At 44.1% G+C, this 25,792-nt stretch overlaps 1 protein-coding gene across 6 annotated transcripts in view; it reads right to left on the bottom strand.

Moving 5' to 3' along the window:
• Positions 1 to 23,477, bottom strand: part of ZNF618 (zinc finger protein 618) — a 176,148-nt gene extending 152,671 nt beyond the window's left edge. For all 6 annotated transcript variants that reach the window (XM_067309125.1, XM_067309129.1, XM_067309131.1 and 3 more), the window contains exon 1: positions 23,228 to 23,477. In XM_067309125.1, coding sequence (XP_067165226.1) covers positions 23,228 to 23,275 — 48 coding nt within the window. In that variant the 5' untranslated portion in view covers positions 23,276 to 23,477. The remainder of the gene's footprint in view (positions 1 to 23,227) is intronic.
• Positions 23,478 to 25,792: the final 2,315 nt, after the last annotated feature.

Below are 25,792 nucleotides of genomic sequence, written 5' to 3'. Positions count from 1 at the left end.
CCCTTCTCCTATCCATCCTATCCCCAAGATCTCTCATAGCACAACAGTGCAGTGCTCTTCCTAAAAGTGTCCCCTGGCAAAGTGTCATCTCTGTTCTTTAACTGATCAGAAAATACAGTCTAACCTTGTGCATCTTCCTTAGTTTCATATCACTGGCACAATTTCCAATGCTGAAACACCATTCAGACTCTGTAATAAGTCTCAGCCCATCTGTATTGTCAGAGGCAGCAACTGCAGACATTTAAACAGCAGAAAGATCCTGCAATTCTGGAAATACACCCTCTATCTGAATAAGCTGGCTGGGATCCTACCACAAAGAGAGGCTGGGAGCAGTGGCTTCGGTTGTGATTTGGGCCTTAAGAAAAAAAAGCTACCTCAGATCAGTCTTTGTATGGTATGAGGAAGTTGCTTATGGCAATTCTGCACCATAGAAATAGATATTCTTCCTCCACTTGCCCTACAAACTCTGTCCTGCCCAAGCTAAACTCAGCACTAGAAGCCCAGCAGAGCATGGAGCAGATATCTGAGCTAGCTTGTGTGCAGCAAAGCAGCACAGCTGTGGTGCCACACAGACAGGTCTTGGCAGCTTTAGGAGCCAGGGTGCTTCTTAGCCTCTCAGGCTCCTCTCACTGTCCATCCACAAAACAGGAATAAAACTTCCCAACCTCACAGCATGGTGGTAAAAAACACACGGCCTCAAAGTCCTCTGCAGCTCCCCCACCTGGGAAGCAGGCTAAGCGTCTTCATATACTGCATGAAATCTTTCCCTGTCCAACTGACCAGACATGAATAGAAGGTGGCCTTTCACAGCACATTTCTGGCTCCATAATCTCACAACAAATAAAAGGATGCATTCCCCAGGAGGCCACAGAAATAGGGAAAGAAGCTCTCACACAGTCTAGACAACAGATGTAATCTAATTTTCAAGCTTCCTCCCTCAATTATCTTCCACAAGGAACACAGGCAGGTCACATCTGAAACTTTCTCTAGGATTTGTTCACATTTTTTCCTTTCCATGTAATGAACCAGAAGAGTTGATAAGAAACAGAAGTAGATTCGTGCACAGTTCAAAATCCAAGTCAAGCCACACAATAAGCCATGCCACAGCTTAACTTCTACACTTTCATAACCAGGTCACACCTCCTGGTCTGCTCTTGTTCCCAACTAGGCCTCAGAGTCAAGTGAAACCCATCACCTCCCGGTCGCTCTTTCTGCTCTCGGAGAAAACATCTGATGACTGGCACCATCAATCTGATGACTGTAGCAGTCAACTTCGGGGCTGGCTAGCTGCCACAAGAATTACTGCAGCGAAAACAAGGAATTCGAGACCATGTCTGCCAAAATTTTAAGTATTCACTACCCAAAATGTCAGAAGATGCACAGAGAAAATAAACATCCCATTTGGAATATCAAAATAAGTAATAGAAGGAGCACTATATTGATCAGATGGGATAGAAGCCTGGAGAGAGCAGGCTCGTGGCAAGCCTCGGGGCATATTTTTGATTTCCCTACAATGCAGCTTATGTCTAAGAAGTCGCACAAGATACAGGGATATGAGGTCAGGTACTTCCACACCCTCTAACATCTGAGCACTAACTACAAGGTCTACTCATCCTCCACCCACGCAAGTTAACAATATCAAGTTTGCACCACATAAACACATTCAGAGAAGCTGGAACAAGCACAGGTCCTCTGCCGCAGGCACGCTTTCAAGCAATATGTTCACTTTCCTCTCCAAAGCGGGCTGTGATTTGAAAACAGCAGTTATGCCAGTTCCAGCACAACTGAGGCTTGGTGCAGCAACCACATCTCATTAGTATACCATTCCCTCTATCGATACAGTCAGGAGCTCTTGCTTTTACTTCTTTGTCTGGGCTGATGGCTTCAAGACTGTGTAGCTCTCCTTTCCTTTCCAGTATAACACTGAACCTCCTTCCCCACTGATCACATCTGCCAAATTACTAAAGTTTTTCCTCAAGATCTGCATTACTTTTGCACAAATATCCCCCATTTACTGGTTGTTGAGTTTCGCTTTTCTCCCCTTGAATTAAATTACCATTTTCCTCTGATCATAATTTGGTTGGAAAAAATATAAAGTTGAAGGATATTAGATTTGAGGAAAAGAGGAAAACAGAGTAAGACAACAGACTCTGGAACTCTCTTGTCTTCCTTTATTTCCCATTCAGCCCAAACACCACCCTGGACTCATTAACACTTAATGCAGGTGAAAATAAAGGGATTTAATATTAAAACAGTGCGAGCATATGAAAAACATTTACTCCAGACCTGTTGGTACTTGCCAAGTACCATTCTAAGCTCCTTCTCTGTATGAGGAGCTCTTTTACTTGTAAGACTATAACTTCTTATCTGGGCTAATAACATTCAATATGAAACCTCTCAAATCCCATTTGAAAACTTAAGTATTTGACATTTAGGACATTTCCCCATTCCATTAGAAAAATAACAGCTTAAAGAACACTATATTGTTAAAGAAACAGCCATCATGAAATGGGCTAACCATTTATCTGTTGGTTACTTTCAAGACCCCAGGTGTGAATTCAGGGAGCTACCATCGGTCTCCTACCCCACCAGCTCATTTACGCAGGAAGGATCTTCCTATTTCACTGACTGCCTACAAAGAAAGAAAGGGTTGTGCAAGGGAACAGCAACCCGCAGGCACAAGGGTTTCTCCAGGATGAAGACACAAAAGTAAAGCTTGTGCAGAGAGCAGCATCAATACCAGTGCACAGCTGGACACCTCATTCAAACAGATGGAGTTGGCAACCCCAAGCTAAACACACACAGGCAGTGCTGAGAATCTGAACCACTCTGTGTAAATTTTGTAATGTTTTAAGGGACAAGCCATAATCTAGGAACAATAGATTTGGTTACATTCCCAAAAAGGCAAATTCCACCCCTCCAGTCAAGATGTGAAACCATCTAACCAACGCTTGCTGACATGAAAACTAAGTCTATTGGTGAGGCATTGCCCATGCAACCACAGCACCCCAGGAATACAACTGAAGAGCTGCACATTGTATTCGCTTGAAATATCGTTAATTTCCTTCCAAACTGGTTGAAATTCAGATTATGGTGGCAGCTGGGTAAAAAGCAGGGATTCACCCCCTGACTCCACAGATCCACCAGAACTGATCTTCAACCAGCCTGCAGTGTGGGCAGGACTGCTCCAGCTAATCACTGGCAGCAGGAGCTGTCTGTCACTGAGATGACTTCCACAGGCAGCTCTGATTTGATGCTGGCTGTGACAACTTATCTAGCATAACAACACATGGAATTAACCCTAATAAACTCACAAAGCAAAGCACAAAAAGATCATCCAAAATTGCTAATCTTTGTCTCCAGAGCAAAATAAACAGTTAAACCCACTCGCCAGGGCAGGCAAAGAAGAGCCCATGGATCTTTCTGTCACTGCATCATCAACCAGAAGAGTCTCCAACTTTTACAGTGTATTAAGGGGAGTCCATCCCTCCAAATGAAACATTAATCACTGGTGTGATATCAAGATAGAAGACAGCTTTTAATTACATATACAAAAGAATTCATAACACTCCAATGCTACCACAAGAACAGCTTGCTGGAAAAAAAACCCAACTTTGATCAATGCTTCTACGCCCCTTCTGTAGAATATTAAAAAAAAATACACACAAAATAGTTTTTTATATGTAACTATACATATTAGGTTTTTTCACGTAACTGCAGGCTTTTATACACAAGTTCCATGATCTTCTAGCCAGAATGCAATTTGGCTTGTGGCATTATTTGGATTTACATGCCTGATCGGTTTGGAAAGGGAAGATTTTAAAGGTGAAGCATACAACAAACACACAAAAATGGTGATTTTTACTAGGAACACCCACTTCCAGGTGATAGGCTTTGTGCCTTCATGAAGGGGGAACAAAACAAAAAAAAAAATCTGACAGTTGCAAAGGTTTTAAGAAAAAGTTAATCCTTCAAAATTCTCCGTGGCAACAGGTCACCTTTATACTTAACAGGTGAGCGCAGCAACGAGATCCTTTTGTTGTGCAATGTGAAGACTTCAAGCTTCTTGGCAAGTTGACATATCTCTCAGTTAAAAAAAAACCAAAATCCCCACAAAATTGATGCTTACAATGCCCAAGTGTTTTGCAACTCTATTTTCTAATCATGAAATTCTCAATACCTGACACAAACTGGATCCTAGACTCAGGTATGCCTTGCTATTCCAGCAGCCCTAAACACCTACCAGAGACATAAAATAGCTCATGCACAGATACTCTATTCCCATATCTCCTGCTTCCAATTCCTATCACCACCTTCAGTGGACAAGCTTCGTCTGCTAGCTTCTGTCTGCTCCAAATGTATCTAAAGAACCCTTTGAAGTCAAAATATTCTTAGCAATTAAATCCTCTCTATTTCTTTTTGCCTTTCTAATTATCCTTTTAACTGCCTTCTGCTTATTTTCATAGATCTTCCTACCCTCCTCCTTACCAGACTGTTTATATTTTTTAAAAGCCTACTGCTTACTGCTTCTAATACTGTTTACATCTTCACTTAGCCACCTCAGCTCAGTTGCTGCTTTTTGCCCAATTTCAGAGTTAACCAGAGAAAATTTCTTCTCTGATCTCTACAACAGTTTGTAAATACCTCCTTTTTTTTTTTTCTTTTTCTTTTTACAATGCGTTTCCCTTGCATCTGGAAGAGGGAATGAAGTTTCCTCCAGACCACTAGGCATTTGGGGAAAAATCCATATTCTTATATATTGCTTTAGGCACACTTCTCTCCACTGCTTAAGTCTATCGTTTTTGCATTAGGAATATTAAGCAGATTATTAATGACCGTGTCCCATGTGTTCCCTAACTACCTCATTCATTATCATTTCCTGCCTGAAAAAATAAACAAATAGCCTTTTGTGCTCAATGTTACAGGAGATTACCTATGAATTTCATTAGTTATATCTCTACTAGGGGAAAAAAATGTTGCAAGCACTTTGGTTCACGGAATGGCTTACGTGTTGTGCGTGCACGTATAATGGTCTGACACATCTGCACAGCAAAACTACCCGGAGGTTTTGGTGCCTCCCTTAGAGTTTGGAAGTGAGAGTGACTTCAGGTCTACCTAAGCAAACCCCAAATTCACACTGCATTTAGCTAACAATTCCAATTGGGAAAACTGATGAGGACTAAGATGGGGGGGGCAGAAGCTCATCTTTACTTTGGAGACATTTGAAAAATACTGCTGAACAACTAACCACGCTGTATGAGCTGTTACTCCCATACAGGAGGACACCAAGTAGGCAGCATGATTTGGAGAGTAAAAATGTAGAAGCGTTACAGTGAACACAACCAGGGAAGGGCTATTCCGGTTTTCTCATGCTCAGGAAGCCCATAAACCACTACTTGACAGGAGCTAGAGTATATTAAAGAAAGGATCACTCAATATTTTCTGTTTCTTACAATCCTTCCCTAACCATCTGCTACTGGGCACTGAGAAGCAGCATACCAGAAGAGAGAGACAAAAAGTGAGATCTTTTGTTTAATCCACAGAATAGCCATTCTTCATAAAATAACTGCAGCACTTCCCGGTCTAACTGCTAGGCTTTGCCAGAAAACTCTGAAACACATATTCCATAGATACAAAGAATAAGTAAAGACATCAAGAGATGCAGAGTCCACAGTTTCCCTTGGTAGTTTGTTCTAATGGCTAATCTCCCTGCCATCCAAAATTTCCATCTCCTACTCTTAAAAATATTTTGCGTCTTCATTTTGTCATCTGAATGTTTGGATTCAGCTTCCAGGTATTGTTTCTTGCTACACAGTCTGCTAAAATGAAGGGCTCCTTGGTACCTTTTGTTTTGTTTTGTTTTTTTTTGGTTTTTTTTTAATCCATGGAGAACTGGCTCCACAAAGATATGATCAACAAGTCAGATTTTTATTTTTTTTTAAAGACTCGCCTTGTCAGGGATAGTTTCCCAAACTGTGGTGCATGTCCCAAAGTGTTTGGGACCAAACACCAATGAGTATTTTCTTTGACTCCTTGAACCACTCCATTCCTATCACACTGTGCATCTTCTCCAACTTTTCAACATCCCTTAAAAAAAATGGGAGAACTGAAAAGGGAGGTATTGCATTAAAGCACAAGCATCAGGAAAAGATAGAATATCCTTATTTTCATGCAGCTCTCTTTCCTGTACACCCACGGATCGCATTATCCCATTGCCCATTCCAAACCCAAAGTCTGGTTTGGGGTTTCTGCCCATCAATCCAGTCTCCCTATCCCAAAAGCATGACTTCTGGGGATCTGAGAGATGGTTCACAAGAGTTTGATGCTATATGCGAGGGCAAGGGGGTTTACTGCAGAACACTGTATGATACAAAAAGAAAAAGAAAAAGAAAAACATTGCACAGACTCAGCACACTATGCATCCTCCGTCACTTCTACTGAAGAACAAATTCAGTTTGTTTGATATTCCCACGATTTCCTTCCCCTATGCTTTGTCTTGCTCCTCTGCTTTGCCTTTCACTGACTCCTGACTGATGTCAGGCTAAGTGGCATATCCTTTCCAGGGTCTTGATGGTACAATAACAACATTATCCACCTTTTCTGAAATGTTCTCAATATACACAAGTGTATTAGGAAAAATATGAACATTGCTGTGCTCCCCAGCTGGTTCTTGCAGGACTCCAACAAGTGTCACCCATATCTGTTTGCTGAAAAGGGCTTTTAGCTCCTAGTTTCTGCCTAACACCCTCAATAGTTAATGGTGGACCAGGAAGTGCTTCCTGACATGTGAGACAAATATATCATACCTCTTCTTCACATACAGTGAAGAGCAATATTTATTAAACATGTCTAGTTTTTCTGCTTTATTATGCATTTTACCTCTCCTCAATGGTAATAAGTCTATGCAAGCCATTATTAGAATTTCTTTTGTTCCTAATACAAATACTTTCTTACTGTTCTTTACACTGACAGTCACCGATTTTTCCCTTACGTTTTTAACTTCCTTTATCAATTTTCTGCAGTTGATAACTTTAATTCAAGGATAACTGTCATCTATTCCTTTTATTATACCCCTTTTTTTTAATTCTCACCAGCATAGCAATGCCCAGCTCATTCAGTGATGCTCAGCAGGCTCACATGGAAGGCTGGTCAACAGGAGACAAGGCAGAAGAGAGAGGAACCTCGGGTCTTGCACAATGCAAGCTTAACCCTAGTTTTAAAGCAATTTTAAAACTGGAGTAATATTCTGATTTCTTTGCAGTGGGCCATCCTTTGCTAAAAACTGCACATGAATGACATAGCAGAGGACGAAAGGTCCTGGACACAAAACAAACTGTTCAGGGAAAAACTAAAAAGGCTCAGGACCTACACAGTAGCTTTTTCTGAAATCCTACAAGGATCACCTGCATGTCAAGCTGGTTAAGAGAGTCTCAAGGCATGACTGGGAGTTGAAATAGGGCTTACACTAAAGGAGAAGGAGCCCCTACAAGAAAGCCAGACTCCATCAAAACCAAAATGGAATGATATGCCAGCGCATAAAGTCTCTAAAGGACTACTTAAACTAAAGCCTGAGAAAACAACCAGTTCAGGTAAGGCATCTTCTACTAATGAGGTCATAAACATACTGTATTCTTGAAAAACCAACAGCACAGATATTTATTAAGTTCAAGTAGGAAACAAAAGAATAGGCTCAAAACACTACAGTGCATATAAAATGATGTAGGCATGATAGAGTACTACGTCTTGTCTGAGGAGCAAAAGCATAGCCAAATAAGTTTACTATGATTATTACACTGATACATAGCACAGTACTCCCGTGGCCTGGAACACCATCCAAAAAAGGAGGTGACAGCTACACCATCAGCAAACTGAGAAGGATGGTGACAGTGTCTATGAATGTCAAGGGATACAAGAAAGGCTGCAGGACGCTGCAAGGGTAGAAAATTTAATAATAGTAATGGGAGAATTCAGTTAATTCCACGTAGACTTGCAAAAGACAGAGTTTGATGCAGAAATGATCACCTAGATATTGCATATGGCTACTCCTGGCATCATCTTGTCAGCAAATCCACATGAAGAAATGCAACTGTTGATTATTTCTACTTCATCACTCATGGATAATTAGTCTTGAGACAAGCAAGAAGAAGTCATGCTCTACAAGATATCACTCTCTGCATACCAAGCTCCTCAACCCGTGTTAAGCCTTGCTGCTCCCAAGTCTCAGCCATGTCTCTTGGAGTCTCTTGCACTGATGTGACTCAAGCGATAACTACCAAAAAGCAGCTCGCAACAATGACACAACTTAGTCAAATCCAAAACTCTTCAGAACACAAAGCCACAACCAAAAGTCCACTAGGCTAACATATAAGTAAAGAAAGGGGTACTTAGATGCAGAAAAATTGTTGAAAGAAGTCAAATGGAGCTGCTAAAAAGGCAAAAAGCTTACAGGTGACATGGAGAACTTGGAGATGATGCTTTTCACCTGTCAAAGCGGGCTGGTTAAAAAAAAAAAGGCACAGTTAAACAGCACAGTGGAAAAGGCCATTAGAAACAAAGAAACATCCTCAGAAAGAAATCAGAACAAAAAGAATGTAAACTCAAGGAAGCTAACTTTAAAACTATTAAGACATCAATCCAAAAAAAGATTTTGAGACAGGTTGCTAAAGGAATAAAAGCTAATGAAAAATTTTTAAATATATAAGCACCAGCAGTCTACTAGAGGCTGGTATAAACGAAGCATTCAAGACAGATAAAACCACAGTATAAAAACACAACTTCTTGACACCAGTGCTTACTTGTGGAAGAGCTTGGGAGCCCTCCTTCTGGACTCTTTGTTCATCAGGAATAAACTGAGTATCTACCTCAAACTGATGGGTCACCAGAAAAAAAGATGCAGACCTGCCTCACAAAATTAACAGTAAGAAATGAATAGGGCCAGATGATATCCACCCAAGAGCTCTAAAGGCATTAAGCTATTAAAATTACCTAACGAACACAGTAACACTTCTATCAATCTCAGTACCTAAGAAACAGAAAATAACAAAAGTGATAACACTGTTTTAAAAGAGATCCAAGGAATTACAAACCACAGAACTTGATTTTTGTACCAAGAAATTAGAACAAACAGTAATTTTAAAAAAATTAAGTGTACACACACAAAGATGACACCTCAGGAAAAGGTCAATATGTCTCCTGTAGATGGTCATAACTTGCAACACAATTAGAATTGTTAGAAAGGCTCAATGAGCATGGAGAAAAGGATGAGGGAGTGATGTAGTATACCTGGATTTCCAAAAGGCCTTAGACAAATTTCTGAGACTCTTACAGCAAGTAGTTTAGGATATTTTCATATGCACAGGATAAAGTAAGAAGTCATCTCATTGATTAACAACTGATTAAAAGATAGAAAATAAAGGGTAGGAATAGTTCATTATCACAGTGGGGTCCCACAGACATCTGTTCAGCACATCAAATAAGATTTGGAAAAGGGATAAAAACTGCGGAGCAACAAAGTTTGTGGATAAAAAAAACATTACTGAGGACAGCCAAAACCAAAACTGACTGTGACAAGTTGCAGAAAGGTCTCATGAGAAGTAGCGAGTGGGCGACAAATTAGGAGATGAAATTCAGCATCAATAAATGCAAAGTAATACACCGGGGGAAAAACATTTCCAACATCATATACAAAATATCAGTCTCTAAATTAGTCATTAGCATTCACAAAAGCAATCTAGGAGTCACTGAGGGTACTTCTCCAAGAACGTGAGTGCAGTGCTTGATGGTAGTCAACAGGGCAAGTAAAACACAGCTAATTAATACTAAAGAAACAGAAAGTGTGCCACCGTATAAAGCTGAATCCACAGCACACTGCACAGTTCTGGTGATTCCAGCTCAAAAACAGCTGTAGAAGAAAAACTGAAAGACGGAAAGCAAAGAAGGGCAACAAGGGCAACCTAGTAAAAGCAACTCCTGTTTGTACACAGGTTGTCTACGAACAAGCCTCTCCAGCTCTGAAAAGCTACGAGAGGTGCACACAACAAAGATGGGCACGGAGAAGGGAAACAAAGGATGACTTGTTACTGTGTCTCAAAACAGAAAGCTAGGGAACACAAAAAAAAAAAAAGAAAAGAAAAAAATCCCCAAAAGAAGTTTAAAACAAAGGAACGCAAGTATTTTTCACACTTCTATTTACCTAAATGAACTGCAGACAAGGCTTTGGATGCTAGAAACGTGCCCAAAGGGAACTAGAGAAGTCATGGAAGAGAAGTCCATCAAAGCCTAATCAACTCAATGCTGTAAATGTTATTTTTGACTCAGGAAGTCCCTAAATCACAAATGGCTGGAGCCAGGGAGCATATCCCAAGGCAAGGATAACTCCACGCTTGGCATGCTGTTATACTCCTGACTACAGATATCCCCGCTGTCAGAGACCAGCATGGTGCTAGACAGACCTCTGACCCATGACGCCTGTTCTTCATTTACCTTTTAGGCAATCTTCTCAGGCTTGAGCCAATGGTCTGTATTAAACGCTCAGTCCCCCCCCACCCCCGTCTTCCCCGGGTACATTCGTTAGCACCCTGACCCCTCCAGAACTCGGGGACCCCCTGATACGAGCCATTGACAACGCTGTATCAGTGGGTAAAGATGGGTGCTGGCCATCCGACACGCTTTCCGAGCCCCTTATACTCTGCCTCCATAGGTCAGAAGTACATATTTAATACACTGCAATTACATAAATCACTGTCTCAGCTCTCAGTAATGCCAGAATACTGGCAATCCACGTTAAAAAGAGTCTCCGGTGCATATTGGAGACAGGATGCAAGGAGCTCCTAAACAGTGGAAACAGTACCGTGAAATAGTAATGAGAAAGAAACAGCTGTATGCTACACCTGCAAGAGTGGAAAATAAAGCTATTATTAGTAAATCATCTGTCCCGTACTTGGAGCTATACAGGACACAGGCATAAGACAACTCCTGCCCTGTAGGGCTTGCTGGCAAAGCTGTCAGCTCACAAGGAAACACAGACAAGAATTTACAATACTGTTTTCTTGTTGGTATTTACTTAGCAGGTCACCATACAACATCTGGTGATGGAGGAACGCAAACAGAAGCTGCCAGTGGCCTGAGCACCTTATGGAAAAATGCATCCCCTGTAAGGAAGAGGGCATAAAAAATGTCTACAGGGAGCAGGTAAGTAAAAACAACTACCTCAACTTGGGGCTAGCACAGCAAAGGAGCAGAAAGCTTGCACAAAGAGATGGAGTTGGAGATGTGGCTTAAAGCAGAATTTCCACATGGCCTCAAAATACAGAGCACTAAGTGTATAACATGGTAACTCAGAAAGTTAAAGGAAAATACTGGAAGATGAATCTGTAGAGGTGTCCAACAGGGGAAAAAATGGTTACGATCCAACATTTCGCTTTATTAATAGTTCTCACACAGAAATTAGTAACAGTTTTAGCATGTTTGCTTCTTTCCTCTATGGAGGGGCAGAGCTACAACTGTAAAGGATGAGTCTAGCTCTCCAATTCAATTTCGGTCGAATCTGAAACTCCCAAACTATCTCCAGAAAGAAAGAAGAGTCCCAAATTCTTCGAGTTCACAGCTCACTGCATGCCTGCTTGGAAAATCTAAAAAAAAAAATTGGAAAAAAGTTTAAAAGTTATGGTGTCCCAAAAAAATGTTTTTGCAGTTTGCTTTTGAAAAATTTCCTATGGCTTTTTTTGGTTTGTGGGATCATTAAAATAGCTGAGCTGGGAACGTCATTTACTTCATCGGTTTTCCTAAGAAAGAGTACCTTCTCTTAACAGTGTGGGCACTCGTGGGGGGAAAAGGCTTTTTGTGAATAAAATGGATTCAACTATTGATATGCTAAATAGATCAAATGATTATTTATATAACAAACTATTATAATGTGATCACAGGGGAAAAAAAAAACAACACACACACACACACACTTTGGCAGAAGGGACACTAAAATGTCTTATTCCTGATGCCAGAATAGTTACAAATGAAAGCATATATTAATGGAATATATTCCCTGTATTTATTACATAATGTCTCTCTTGCCATAGAGAATGTTAAGGTAAAAGGATTGTGTGTTTTGGAAACAACATTGGCCTAACACTTGAAAATTACATAAAACCAGAGGAGACAGATAATTTTTTTTTCTATTTTGGGGTGGAAGGAAGGAAGAGGCTTGAAAAATGTAAATATTCTAGTGCCATTTTTCCTCCAGAATGATATTTTGCTCATGATAATATTCTCTTAACAAAACTAACTCCTCCTGTCCTGCAGAGGTATAGACTCAAGTACAGGAATTAGGTACCATTTTACTGACTTCAATCAAAGCTACTTGTGGGGAAATTTAACCACAGCATAAATCTCTGCAAGACTGGTACCTAAATGAATTCCTAAGCAGAACAAAAATTAAAGCATTGAAGAAAAAACACCAAACAAACAAAAAAACTTCTTAGGAGGAAAAGTCAAGATACAAACGGAAAATTCCTTCCTGGCTCCACGGATGCTAATCGCATATTTTATGCTAGAAGCTGAATATCATAAATTTCTACATATATATTTAATTAGGTTAATTTGTAAAATGTAGACATATGTCTGCTTGAAGTAGACAGGAACATTTCATATTATACATTTTAAATATCACATAATGAACTACAATCACAAACATTGTTTATGCTGGAATAGGAAGGCCAGAGAGTTCTCTGTAAAATGAGGAAAACACAAACATATACGGAGTTAGATAAACAAACATGCACAATATGTGACTGCTATCTAAAAGACGTTATCAGAAGCAAAAAGCAAATGGAGCATTTTCAGTAAATCTGTTTTTTAATAAATATTCTGATTAAGACGACTGCATAAAAAATAACAATGGAAACACATGCATGGTTTTAGGAAAAGGGCCTCTCATTTTTCTTGATTTTGGGGTGTTTTTTCTTATTTATGAATGGCAACATTATTTCCACGAGCTGCAGTACATTCCAATGGACTCATGCCTACATCTTCCAGACATCTGAAGTCTGCTTCTAGTAGCAGAAATTGTATCGCTACTCTCAGACCATGCATGATATGACTTCGACCCTGTAAATGTGGTCTGGATATATTTTGCTTTTACCTAATGCAATTTATTTGGATACAGAGACATGCCGGCTCGGAGAATCTGTGTTTTGAAATAATTAAAAGAGACACGATCTCTTTTTTTGTTGGTTTGTTTTTAATTGAAAAACAAATAAATATGAAAATCATATTGTTTGCACCAAGAACGGGGCCCAGCTGGGCCCAATTTTGCCCACTCCAACTGCCATGCGGGCTTGGAAAAAACCCACGGCGAAGCCAGGCAGCGCCTGCAGCTGCAGACGGCCCCTCCAAGGACCTCGGACCCCCGAGCCCTGGGCTGCTCGGCCCCGGGGCCGCTCCAACGCTCTTCCCCATGTCCTCCTTGGCCCCGTTTCTCCCTCTCCCCATTCAGCCTCCCGCTCCCCCCTCCCGGCCAAACAGCTCCTCTCCCATCTTGCCCAGTATCGAATTTCCTCACTTTTTTGCATTTCCTTCCCCAGCCTGCTCCTGGCCTCGCGCGTTTAGGCCGCGGGCGCTCCTGAGCGCAGCCCTCCGCCGTCCTCCCCAGCTCGCGGCAGACCGGGTCCCCGTCCAAGGCTGTCTCTCTAGTAATATCCCAACAAACAGAATTAGCGTTTCTCCTTAATCGTAACTGCTGCTATCGCCAAGCAGCTGAATTTATAGGCCTTTAAAATAAAGACAGATAAGAAGGTAAAAATATCCCTCCCTCAGAGTTAATATGTAGTATGCCTTGGTAGGCCTAACTATAAACAGATAACTGAAGCCACATGCTCTGGAACAGTCTAAACATGACAAGGAGTCAAAATACAGCCCGACGGAGGGCTTCGCCGTGTTCAATTATTAATTCCTTCGCTGGCAAAGTTCATCTCGAGCCCTGCTGCCCCGTGCCGATCCCGCTGGCCGAGCGCGGCACCCGCGGCGATCCCCACCAGGCGCAGGCCACCTGGACTCCCACCGCAATGTCCTCCTGGCCTCCAGTTGCCCCCCAGCGTCACGTCCACCACCATCATCGCCCCAGGGGATGCGGCAAGCCGCCCAACCCCAGGGCGCCGACACGATGTGCTTTAGCATCCCAAGAGCCAGCGCCGTGGGCTCCCGTCGACAGCGTCACCCTACTGAACAAGAAATCCAACTGCCTCCCATCAGAGCTGCTGGGCCTCCCATGGTCATCCTCTACTCTCCTCCACTACAAACCAAAATTCATCTGTGCCTCCCTAAGCAGCCTTCCAAAACACATATGGAAGTCTAAAAAGGTATTTCATTTCCAGAGAATAACTATCCCACGTCCTTTCGACCCACCCTCCCTACCCTCAAAATTATGAATACCATAAATGCTGATAAAAGCCACCTACAGGTTAAAGAGCATCAGGATTCAAGTTACAGATTTACACCCAGAAATCAGTAACCGTTCCTGGTTTTCGAGCTACAGATCTATCAAGGCAGTTTGCATGCTATTTACTGGAATACTGTCAGCCCTGTTTTCTAGCTACACTAAACAGCCTTCAGACTTTTAATATAAGAAATCATACAAATCTGTCTTTTAATCAAAAGGACTGCTGTAGCAGGATTCATTCTCCCGTCATGTAGACAAGTAATTAATGCTTAACTGGGAAGAAAAAAAAAAAAACTCATCAAAATACAGACACAAGTTTAACTTGAATCTTTGATTTCAAAAGTGCACCTCATAGGCTTTAACGCCAGTTCACCCTTGCAATTTGCTATTATTTGTATCACTATAGAGTACCCTGGAGCACAAGCCAAGGACCATGACCACACGTTGCTCATAATGAAGCTAATCCGTTTCACTTCTGGTTTTATTTCAGTTTCCCCTTCTGGTTCTCTTGCACTAGCAGTACTGTTGACTTTGGTTGCAAAGTTTTGAAAACTGAGGTTTAATACTTCTAAAAATATATGTAAACCAATTAAACACTTATACTAAAACTGTTCGCAACATACGGTAAATGGAACCTAAATGACAGGCCTCAAATGCAAGTATACCTAAGTTCTTTTGAAAACTTATTTCTGTTGCTATTTTAAGATAGTAAAGGATACCTACACCCACACAATGTAAAAAAAATTAACTTTAAAAAAATTACTCACTGGCTGAATGTATCTAGTATAATGAAATCACAACAAGCATTAAAACCACGCCTGAAAACATGACGGTGCCAGCCGGGAACCAGAACAGGAACACGACCACGTTTGGCCCATCATAGCTTTTGACTAAGAACACTTGCTCAGCAAACTGCTTAAGGAAAGGTCTGATAAAACATGCGTGTTTCTACACGGTTCTATCAGCTACAGAGATATTAAACCTTGTGTGATAAAATCCCCAGTTTTTTAAAACAATACGTAGTGAATAATAGAAGCACAGCGAGCCATTGTTATCTGACATAGGGTTTCCCAAGCTACTTGCTGTTACTGACCTGAAGGTCTATGCAATATCCCAGACTCACTAGAGATCTTTATTCTCCATCGATATGTCGAGTCGCTCAGACATGTCTATATGCATAAACACATACACACATATATTGATTCTTCATACATATTATTACTTCTCAATGGATTTGGCAACTGCCATCCCCTATTCCAAGCGCCTTAGTTTGCTTCTTCTCTTTGTAAGCCCATTATCAGCATATATAAAATCTCCAGGCATTGCTCTTTCAGCTACAGCTTTATTTTTCACATTACGCCAGCCAAATATAGATGTGAAACAAACAAAAGTACTGTAAATTACAAGCAAGGAAGGTCTTGCCTATATAATTAAATCTTTTGCAGGTATAGTACACCAGCTAAGCCTTTCTAAAGCACACATTAAAAGAGTGCTTTACCATTACAGGTTAGAGAATAAGACATAAGAGAAATATTCCAAAAAAGAGCTACACCAGCAGAATTATATTGACACGTCTACTCTTTTTTTTGAATATAGAAACATCTACGGGAAGGGTGCTTGGCCTGTAGAGTTAAAATGCTCTCAGAACAGGTACGCAGGTGACAACAGGCATCCTGCGAAGACCAGCACAGCCACCAGTCTAGTCCCCCAAAAAGGATCGTGCATGGCCTTCCCAGTTTCTTTGCCCAGGGACAGCAAGGCGGCATTTCAGGGAGCACGCGGCCACCCCATCTCGCCAGCTGTGCCTGGGGGCTGTAACCTGCAGCTCAGGGAAAGGAGCATCTTCAACCATCACGGTGCAAAGCGAAGGCCAGACCCTGGCTATGGCAATGCAGGCAGCACAACAATTTTCCTGGTATAATGGCCCTGTCAGGAGGGGGAAGGTAGGTACCTGGAGCACAGTATGTCACCAAAAGCGCTGTAGTTTTGCCCCAAATGGGCCATGTCGCCTCCAGCTTCTCCAGAGGTAACAACTCCATCATCCACGAGTCCTGTCTCCATCTGACAAGGCCAGCCAGCCTGCAACTCTGTGCTGATCTGATCCAAGGTTCATTTCGGTCCACCTACACCCACATGGACACAAGTACAGGGGTCAGGGGTTTGGCTGGTTTGACCTCCCCAGGGTAAAAAAAAAAAAAAAAAAAAAAAAAAAAAAAAAAAAAAACACTTCCGTGTCCTCTGTACACGAGCTACACTCACCCAGACTTCTAACACAACACCTGTATCCTGGGGCAAAGGCTTAAGGAGTGACTACATTAGCATTTAGGGATGTAGTAATGAACCCAAATTAACTGTCAAGCAATTATTCCCCCCCAAAAAACAGATGTAGAGCAGAAAAACTCTTTCACATTGGTAAAGAAATGGCTTAAGTAGGGATATAAAAATCTGTTAGTATCAAGAGTTTGACTTTCTACAACAACCCGTACTCTCATTGCAGCATGCCTCCCCAAAATACACCACTCTGAATAAGCAACTTCTTAGCAGTTACAAATTCAAAGAGTATGGAGGAAGTATTTTCTCCTTAAATTCCTTTTCCTGCCTTGTCTTCTATCACCCACTGCGGGATCAACAAACAGCCAGCCAAATAAGTAAAACCCAAGTAAATCAAAAAAGTCATCATATAGCTTGCCTGATGCCTCCGCATGCATTTATACATTCAATACTGTCAGCATATAACAGCCATATTACAGATTACCCATATCCACCATTTTAGTATCTGACCAGAACATACACATTTCAGAGTCTAGCAAAACAATTTCTGCATGGGAAAAGCCGCTACTGCTGACCCCAGCCTGAAAGGAAGACCAACACACACACTCGACTCCACACACCCCCCTGCGGTCCCACCAGCGGCAACAAAATTGCTCAGCAAAGACGGTAAATAAGGCCCAATACTAGCAGGACAAATTCAAGGTGTAAATACCCAACAATAATCAGGGGAAAGTGACCCTGCCTTTATAAACACCCTGTCCAAGGAGTAAGTCTCATATAGCGACATGGCAGCTACAGATGTCTCCAGCATGCGTCCCAGGAAAGGACCTGCTCCACAAAAAGGGAATGTCCTACAGCCCTTCCCTCCTCTTCCTTCAAGGGCCCCTTTACAACACATCCAAAGACGACACACGTAGGAAGGTCTCATACGTCACGCGACTCACCTACACACAGAACAGCTATGAGTAGGTCTCAACTTCCTTCACTACAACGTGCGAACAGGAGGCACCAAACTCTCCTCCTTCCAAAAGGCCAACCATGCTCCTTGAGCCACAATCTTTGCAGAAAATCAACTGCTGCAAAAGCAACCCATCAAGTCAATTTGCTGTTTATTATTTATGATTATTTCACATCCTCTTAATTACATCTCCAACTGAACAACTCCATTGTCTGAACATTTTATATATATTTATGTATACATGTGTGTATATATATGCACACATTTTATATGTATCTACTATATACACATATATATTTTATATATAATATATATATAAATTATGTATATATAATAAATATATATATACAGACATATTTCCACTCCCATTCTGCTACAACATCCTTCCACTCCCAACATCACAAATAGCTAATGTACATAAACATAAGTCACAAGTCACATCTCTGCCAAACAGGATACCTGGTCAACACCTTCACCATACAACACCTGCAGTTGCTTTCCTGTGTCTCTCTCTTCCCACTCCTTCCGCTATGACTTAAAAATTCAGCTCTCACATGACAGCTGATGAGGCACAGTCACTGTGACAAGTTGCACCAAAGCAGTGTGCCACTGATAAAAGATACACTGCAAACGGTTATTTTTCATATACTATACATGGTAAACAGCATCATTCATTTCTATTCCCTTGCTCCAGACAAATCAATGATTGTTAATGCAAAGTCAACACGTCCAGATGTAGTTTGCATACTAGTTAACCACTAAATTGGCATCACATAGCACAAAATAATCAAGAGACATTCAAGAAACCAAACAAAAGCAAAAAGGAGGCAGATGACTAGCAATTAATCCATAAAAGACTTTTAAAAATTAGAAACTTCTTCCCCATAAAGTGCTGTCTGACCAAATTGATTCCATGGCATAAATGCAAAATTGTAAGAATACGCCACACTGTAGTTTTAATCTCTCAGAAATTCAGAAATTACAAGAAAGAAATACCTCATGGCAACACTTACTGACGTCCATTACCAGAAAAGCAACCACGACCTCCAGCCATACTCACAGCCATCGCCCGGGTTTCTCTTTTCCCTGCCCTCCGCTTTTCTGGCAGTATTTGCCACGCTACCTACAATTAGGGCCTAATCCTACAAAACACTCTCTCTCACAAAAGCCTATTTATGGGCAACTACACACGTCGACGTAACCGACTGCGGGACTAACCCTTTCAATTTTAAGGTGTTTCGTCCCTGAAAGACCCCAGCACAATTAGCATGCAAATAATTGTTTACACGGATCCGAATATGAATTACTACAGCGCTCGGTGCAATTTCAGCTTATTAAGGCCGCGATCCAGGAAACCTTTCTGTACACGCAAGACGCTTCGCACACGCAAGTGCTCCCGGAGAAGCCGGCCGGGTCCGGGTACCACGGTGGGCTAATGCACGCCTGCACCAGGCACCGTTTCGGGAAGCGTGAATTATCACGGAGCTGCGATAGCCCGTGTGAGCCCCGCCACGGCCGCTGAAAGGAGCGGCTCCCAGCTCGGCCGCCCCCGGGGCGCCCGGCCCCGCAGCACCCGCAGACCGCTCCTGCGCTCGGTGTCGTGGCGCTCCTCGGCCCTTCGAAGATCACAGCACGCGTCTCGCCATCCTGGGGACGCCGGCAACGTCCGGGGGGTTGCATCCTCCAAAAGGCACGGGCAGGAGAAGCAGGCGCAAATCCCAAGTCCTTACCAATACGAGCCGTACATCAGGTTTAAAAAAATAATACCACTAATAAAAAACAAATGATATTAATCTTTTTTTAGGACACTGATTTCACTGCCGCACTTGCATAATCACAAACTTAACTGCACATCACCAGAGCCACGTGACTGTACCCGTGGAACTGTACTATTCACGGTATTGCATTATGGCAACGTTATATATTTAAATTATTCTAGAGTTATGTGAATATGATCATAACATTTTATACCGCACTTGTGTAAATATTATCTACTACTTTAATAACATTATGTCTATTTTTATCCCTCACTGAGGACTAGGTGCTTGAAATTTTTCTTTTTTAAAAATACATTTCAGTTATGTCACAAGAAATATGTTGATATCGGTTTACAAGGCTTTCTTCCTTCCCCCTCCCCCCTTTCTATTCTGCCAAACAGTAATTTTTTAAATGATAAATATCGATCAACTTTCCAGAAAAAAAAAAAATCCCTCTGGAAACAAGACTGCAATGAAAAATTACAAAAAATTTCAAGCGCAAGGAGGTTTCTTTGAGAAGGACACTCGCATATAGAAAGGTTAGGTTTAGAATCCCATTATAACCTCAACTGTAGCTTTTCATCACCAGTGAAACATATAATGGAAGCCGTTGTTAAAAAGAAACTGATATACACAGAGTTAAAGATTGTAAAGGTTGCAGTACACACACCTACGGTATGACAGCATCCCCACAAGTTGCAACCCAGTACTATTGCATTGCATTTTAAATCTCTGCAGAGGAGGAGATGTGCCATACACAAACACAGGAAAAACGAATATCTACAGAAAATTCACTTATGCCCCGTAACAGCTTAAACCAGATTAAGATAGATATAAACTAGGCCTTACAGGTTTCAATTCCTATATTTTAGAAGAGCATGATAAACTTTAAAGATAAAACCGTAAAACGTTATACTTGTGAGCCAAAACTGAATGCACATCATTATTTATATTTAACATGCAGCACCCATCGATTTATTACCCCCCCATCCTGAAGTACACCAACAATCTTTCTCCCAAGATTTCAGGGTGAGGATGCAGGGGTGGGCAGAGGAGTGAGGGGAGAAAGAAAAAGCAGCATCAAAAGATCTGTTTGGAAAAAAAAAAATGTATGAAACCTTAAAAAAATTACAGCTAAACAGTTTCTTTTGGTATAATCATAGACTAAGTTAAAGTTATGGGGCGCAGTTCAAGGAAGGGAATTCCTGGAGTATAAGAATATGGAAAAGCCACCACGTTTAAGCTTCCTGGTTGAAACCATGAATAAAAAATTCTCTGGGATTGTTTAATCCAATTTAAAGCATTGTGTATAATTTTTACTCATATGTGCCACTCTGCTCTATATGCACCACTATTAGTTTGTAGCTATAGTACTTGGTTCATTATTTGCTAAAAAAGAGATTCAGGAAGAGGGTGGGTCCTCGGGGGGGGGGGGGGTGGGGGGGGAATAAATGCAAAAATAAAAATATTAAGTTAACATTTCAAAGTATTTTCTCCTTCACCCAAGAGTTATCCTGCTTTGCAAATCTTTCCATTGCCCCCCCCACAGCAACCCAAAATGTGAAACAAATAAACAGGAGCAGGGTGAAAAATAGACCCTGATCCTTGAATTTATCAGCAACTTCTAATTTCAAGTAAATATCAAGTTACAGTGAAATTATATCAAAACAGGAAAAAACTTTTAAGGGGTTTGAGATTCAGATTTGAAAATTCATTCCAGATTGAAATTTAATTTTTTTTTAAGCGGATGGATTTAAGGTGTTTAAGTGTGGGTTCACAACAGTTCCAGAAACACTTTCAAGTTCAAAATTTAAAAATGCCTTTTTCAAAAAAAAAAAAAAATGCTGCAGCAGTGGAGCCAGCCATCTTGATATTTTGTCCCCATTTTAGAGAGGAGACTGTGTCAAGGTTGGTAAAACTCAATGTTGACCTAATCTTTCCCTTCCTCTCCCTCCCCCACTTTTGGGTGGAAAGGCCATGTATCTCTCCTATATTGCTTTTTATCGAAACAATGAATGTTTCAGTGCTCTTTTGTTATTTATTTTTAAAAGATCAATACCAAGACCCCAGTATTCAAGGGCAACCCTACAATAACAAACCAGTGTGTGCACAGTCCAGAACTCACAGGCACCCCGTAACAGCATAATAACGTGAACAGAACAGTATAAAAAAATATTAACTATGAAAAAAGATTTTGATCTCAAACTCCAGGAAGGCTTTATAGTAAGAGTCAAGGAGAAAAAGGATTTTGAAATTATGAGAAATATCATGACAGAGCCCTTTAAAGGTACTTTAGTTTTACTCTTTAAAAAAAAAAATCAAAATCACTAAATCTGCAATTAATTTTTCACAACATTGTTAATTATGCACATTCATATTATCATGGCGGACCTTATAATAAACCTGTGTAAATACTGGATTTATATGATCCACAGTATCTAGAGTTGTTACAGTGTGTGTATTTAAAAAAGGGAAAAAAAACCTACTATGGAAATTTTTTTCTTTACAAAAGAAGTAGGAAATTAAATACTGGAAACTATGTTTTAATTATGCCAGGAGAAACCATCAGAAAAGCCAAGAAATTCAAAAATAAAACTGACATTCGACTCTTAATTTTGCTTGTCTTCGTGTTTTCCTGGACTGTGTTTAGAATCTTATTGTTTAAGAGCAGTTTTGCATGAAATCCAAAAATCACCAAAAAAAAAAATTTGGGTGTGTCCACAGCAAATTTTCTATGGTCTAATTTTCCTGCAAAACTCCTTATTTGAAACAAATAACTTTAAGCACTACAGCAAAATCAGTTTTGGCACACCGTGCTAAACAAGTTCAAAATTACAATGAAGTACAATTCATAATTGCTCCATAATAGCAATTCTCCTACTTTCCCAAACTAATCATTTTATTGCAGTTAATCCATATGTGCCCATCTCAAACTTGAATTACTTTGATTTCCGAGCGCTCAGCTGCTTCCCAGCTCTATTTTCCTCCAAGGAGGGGGGGGGGGGGACCTGAATTCATTCAAATTCCAGCTTAATTTTCATTTACATATTAACAGGGCTTTGCTTCAAAAGGGACAAAAATAAAATTTGCCCAGGCGAGCCCGAAGCCCCTCGAATAGTTGTGGCAGGAGGGAAACCCCAAATCCTGCCGGGCTCCCCCGCACCGCCCTGGCAACGCAAACTTTCTTAAAAATAAGAAATAGCAGAAGATTTCCTCTTTTTTCAATTTTAATTTCTTTTTTTTTTTTTATTTACGAAATAGTCTCCTCTAGGTGGCGTCGTTTTAATGGAAAAAAAAAAAACTACCGTTTGGGAGGAAAATTAGAAAAAAAAATTGAGAAGGGGAGAAGGGGGGAGACCCGCGAGGGGGAAAGCCGGGCCGCCGCCGCGGGGCCGGGCCGGGCCGGGCCGGGCCGGCAGGGAGGCGGGCGGGAGGCCGGGCGGCGGCGGGCCGGGCCGGGCCGGGCCGGGCCGGGCGCGCGGGCCGCGCTGTGGCGAGCGGCGGCTCGTCGCCGCCGACATGGCTGCTCTGCGCCGCTTTGTTGTGCGATCCGGTGCGAGGAGGGCGGCGGGGCAGCGCGGCGCCGGGCCGCCCGGGCGGCGGCCGGGGCGCCAGGCCGCGCCGCTCCGCTCCGCGCCGGGCGGGCCGGGGGTGCCGGGGGCGCCGTGCCCCGTCGGCGCCCCCCGCGCACTGCGCCAAAGCGCCGCGCTGCCGGCGGGGCTCCGCGACGGGGCGGCTGCGGCTGCCGCCCTCCCTCCCGTCCTCCCTCCGCCTCCCCCCGGGGGACACGCCGCCCCGGCCGCCGCGTACCTGCGCTCCCGCCGCCGCCGCCGGAGCGGTGCCGTCCGGCTGGTTCATGAGGCTGGGGCGGGAGGAAGGCGAGCCCCGCTCCTCCGGGCCTGCGATCCGCTGCGTGCACAATGCAGGCGCCGCCGCCGCCGCTGCCTCCTTTCCGCCCTCCTAGGAGCGGCGAGTGGGGGCGATGCCCCCGCTGCGCGGGTGGGCGGCTCGCCGGGCTGCTGCAGCCCCCCTTCCCCCCGGGGGCATGGGCCGGGGCCGCCGCCGCGGGCACGGGCGCTGCTGCTAGCGGCGCGGCGCGCAGGGCTGGGCGGGCGCCTCCCGCTGCCGAGCCCGCGCCGCCGCCGCCATCACGAGCCGCTCTGGGGGCAGCTCCAGCCGCAGCACATTCGCATCAAGCGGCGGCAGGAGAAAGGGGCTGAGTCTGGCCGAGCCCAGCCGCCGCACGGGAGCGGAGCGAAGCGGAGCCGCGCCGCGCCGCCGGCCGGCCCGCCGCGCTGCCCTCTCCGCCCCCGCGCGGCCCCCGGCCCGGCCCCGCGCCGGGCACCGCCGCCGCCGCGGCCGCCGCCGAGCCCCGGCCGCCGCCGCCGCCCGCCCGGGCTCGCCGCGCCGCGCTGTGCTGTGCCGCGAGCGGCCGCCACCCTCCCGGCCGGGCGGCCGGCGGGAGCCCGCGGGGACTACTTTTCATTTTGGGGGGAAAGGCGCAGAAAAGCAGCGCTCCCCGGGTGTCGGGGCCGGCCGCGCCGGCGGGCTTCGGCCGCGCGAGGCCCGGGCAGCGGCGCCGCCGTCCCAGCGCCGGCCCGCAAGTCCCCCCGGAGCACTCCTAGAAGTAAATCAGGGGCTCCGGCCCAGGTGTCCCCAAATCTAGGGGGTAACGGTGCAAGGGGGGGCAGCACCGCGATTGCCTCTTGCATGGAGCGCCGAGACTCGTACAGCCCCAGACGGGCATCTCCCCAACACATCCTCGCGAAGCGGAGCTCTGCTCTCAACTGTTAAACTTCCCGCTCCCACCCAGGTTTGGCTTCTTTTCTGCAGCGTGCATAAAATAAATGAGGGCAAAGCACTGGATTTTCTTTCCTGAGCAGCAGAAGACAGTCACACACGGCCAGAGCCCTGCTTGCAGACCATGGCCTGCCGCCCAGATGGTCAGAGCAAGCTCCTCTCTCAGACCCGGCAGGCAGGGCAGCATTTCTGAGCAACGTCCGCGCATCCGGGGCCCCTGCCACCATCGCGCTTCTCCTGACTAGCGGGCCAGCCTGGACACCGCGTCCAGAGAGGGGGGATCCGCATGGGTCCAAGCAGCCACGTTTGCCCGCCTGCCCCCACGCCCAGCAAGAAGGGATGCTGCGTGGCAGGAGCCCCGCTGCCGAACCGGCCGGGAATGAGTCCTGCAGTTCCCCTCCTTGTTCCTAGGCCAGGCCTCACGCATACCCTGAGGGCATCAAAGCCACTTTCAGGGGGGAGGGGGCGACTAAAACGCAGCAGATTTTAGCTGGGATAAGAGCCCAGGCTCCAAAACAGCAGATCCCAGTCTCACGTGGTAGCTACGCGGCCTCCCAGAAAGGGAAGGTCACAGCTACAAGCACGACCATCACACATGCGGAAATGTTTTCCTGGGCCTGCCGGAGATCCACTGCGTAGGGAACGCGGGACCAGACGGGGAAGGGAAAGGGCAGGGACTGGTCACAGTCAGGACAGACTGGACCTGCAAAAGGGAGCACGCTCCCTCGTGGGCATGTCACCTCTGCTGCACCCCATCTTTTGCCCCGCTATTGGCATCACCTCTGGGTTTTCTCCCCTTCCCTGCACAGCATGCCCTTCATTTAAGGCAGGGGCTGTCATTTTAGTTCCAAACCTCTATTTGCTGTCCTTTCACTTTTTGTGGAAAACTGTTTTAAGCTGAAAGAAATCCTACATGGCCCAGGAGTCCCGGTCTACCCTACAGGAAAGATCCTGTGATATTTTAAACCTCCTGCCTAAGTAACATGCCCTTCATTTTGCATTGGGAGGGTCTGCATCTGCCAACCCCCTACCTGGCCCCACGCAAATTAACCCAGGGCTGGGGAGCACAGCAAAGAGGCACCCGTGCTGCCTGGGGAGGTAGAGCTACTGCTTTTGGGCAATAGTGGGCATCCTGTGGGTCTGCTTTCCTCCAGCCTCAGCCCCACACTCTCGTTTGTGGGCCTCCCCAGGGTTCTTTCTTTTCCTCATCCTTCCTCTCTCTTCCCTGCTCCCAAGCAACCCCTCTCACATTCTCCCTTTTTCCCTTCCTGGCTCATCATCCAGAGCCTCCTCTCCAGTTCTTCCTCCTGATAGCTCTTCCTGAACACTTCTCTCACTGCCTCATCCTCCCTCCATGCCCCATGGGACTCCATCTCTCAGCCACCCTGGCTCAGTCCCACCCCGCTTCTCTATCTGCTTCCTCCCCCCTCAAGCCCACCCCAGCTCCCCCTCTTCTTCACATTACCTGAAGTTTACCAACCTCCAGCAAAAGACCCCCTTTTAACTCTAGTAAAGGCAATATCTCCCCAAGGCTCAGGGAACAGTATGGAGGAGAAGCAAGCAGCTCTGCAGCCT

The sequence above is a fragment of the Apteryx mantelli genome, chromosome 21, assembly GCF_036417845.1.
Source record: "Apteryx mantelli isolate bAptMan1 chromosome 21, bAptMan1.hap1, whole genome shotgun sequence".
In the NCBI taxonomy this organism is placed as follows: domain Eukaryota; kingdom Metazoa; phylum Chordata; class Aves; order Apterygiformes; family Apterygidae; genus Apteryx; species Apteryx mantelli.
This window is presented reverse-complemented; position numbering and strand designations above follow the sequence as displayed.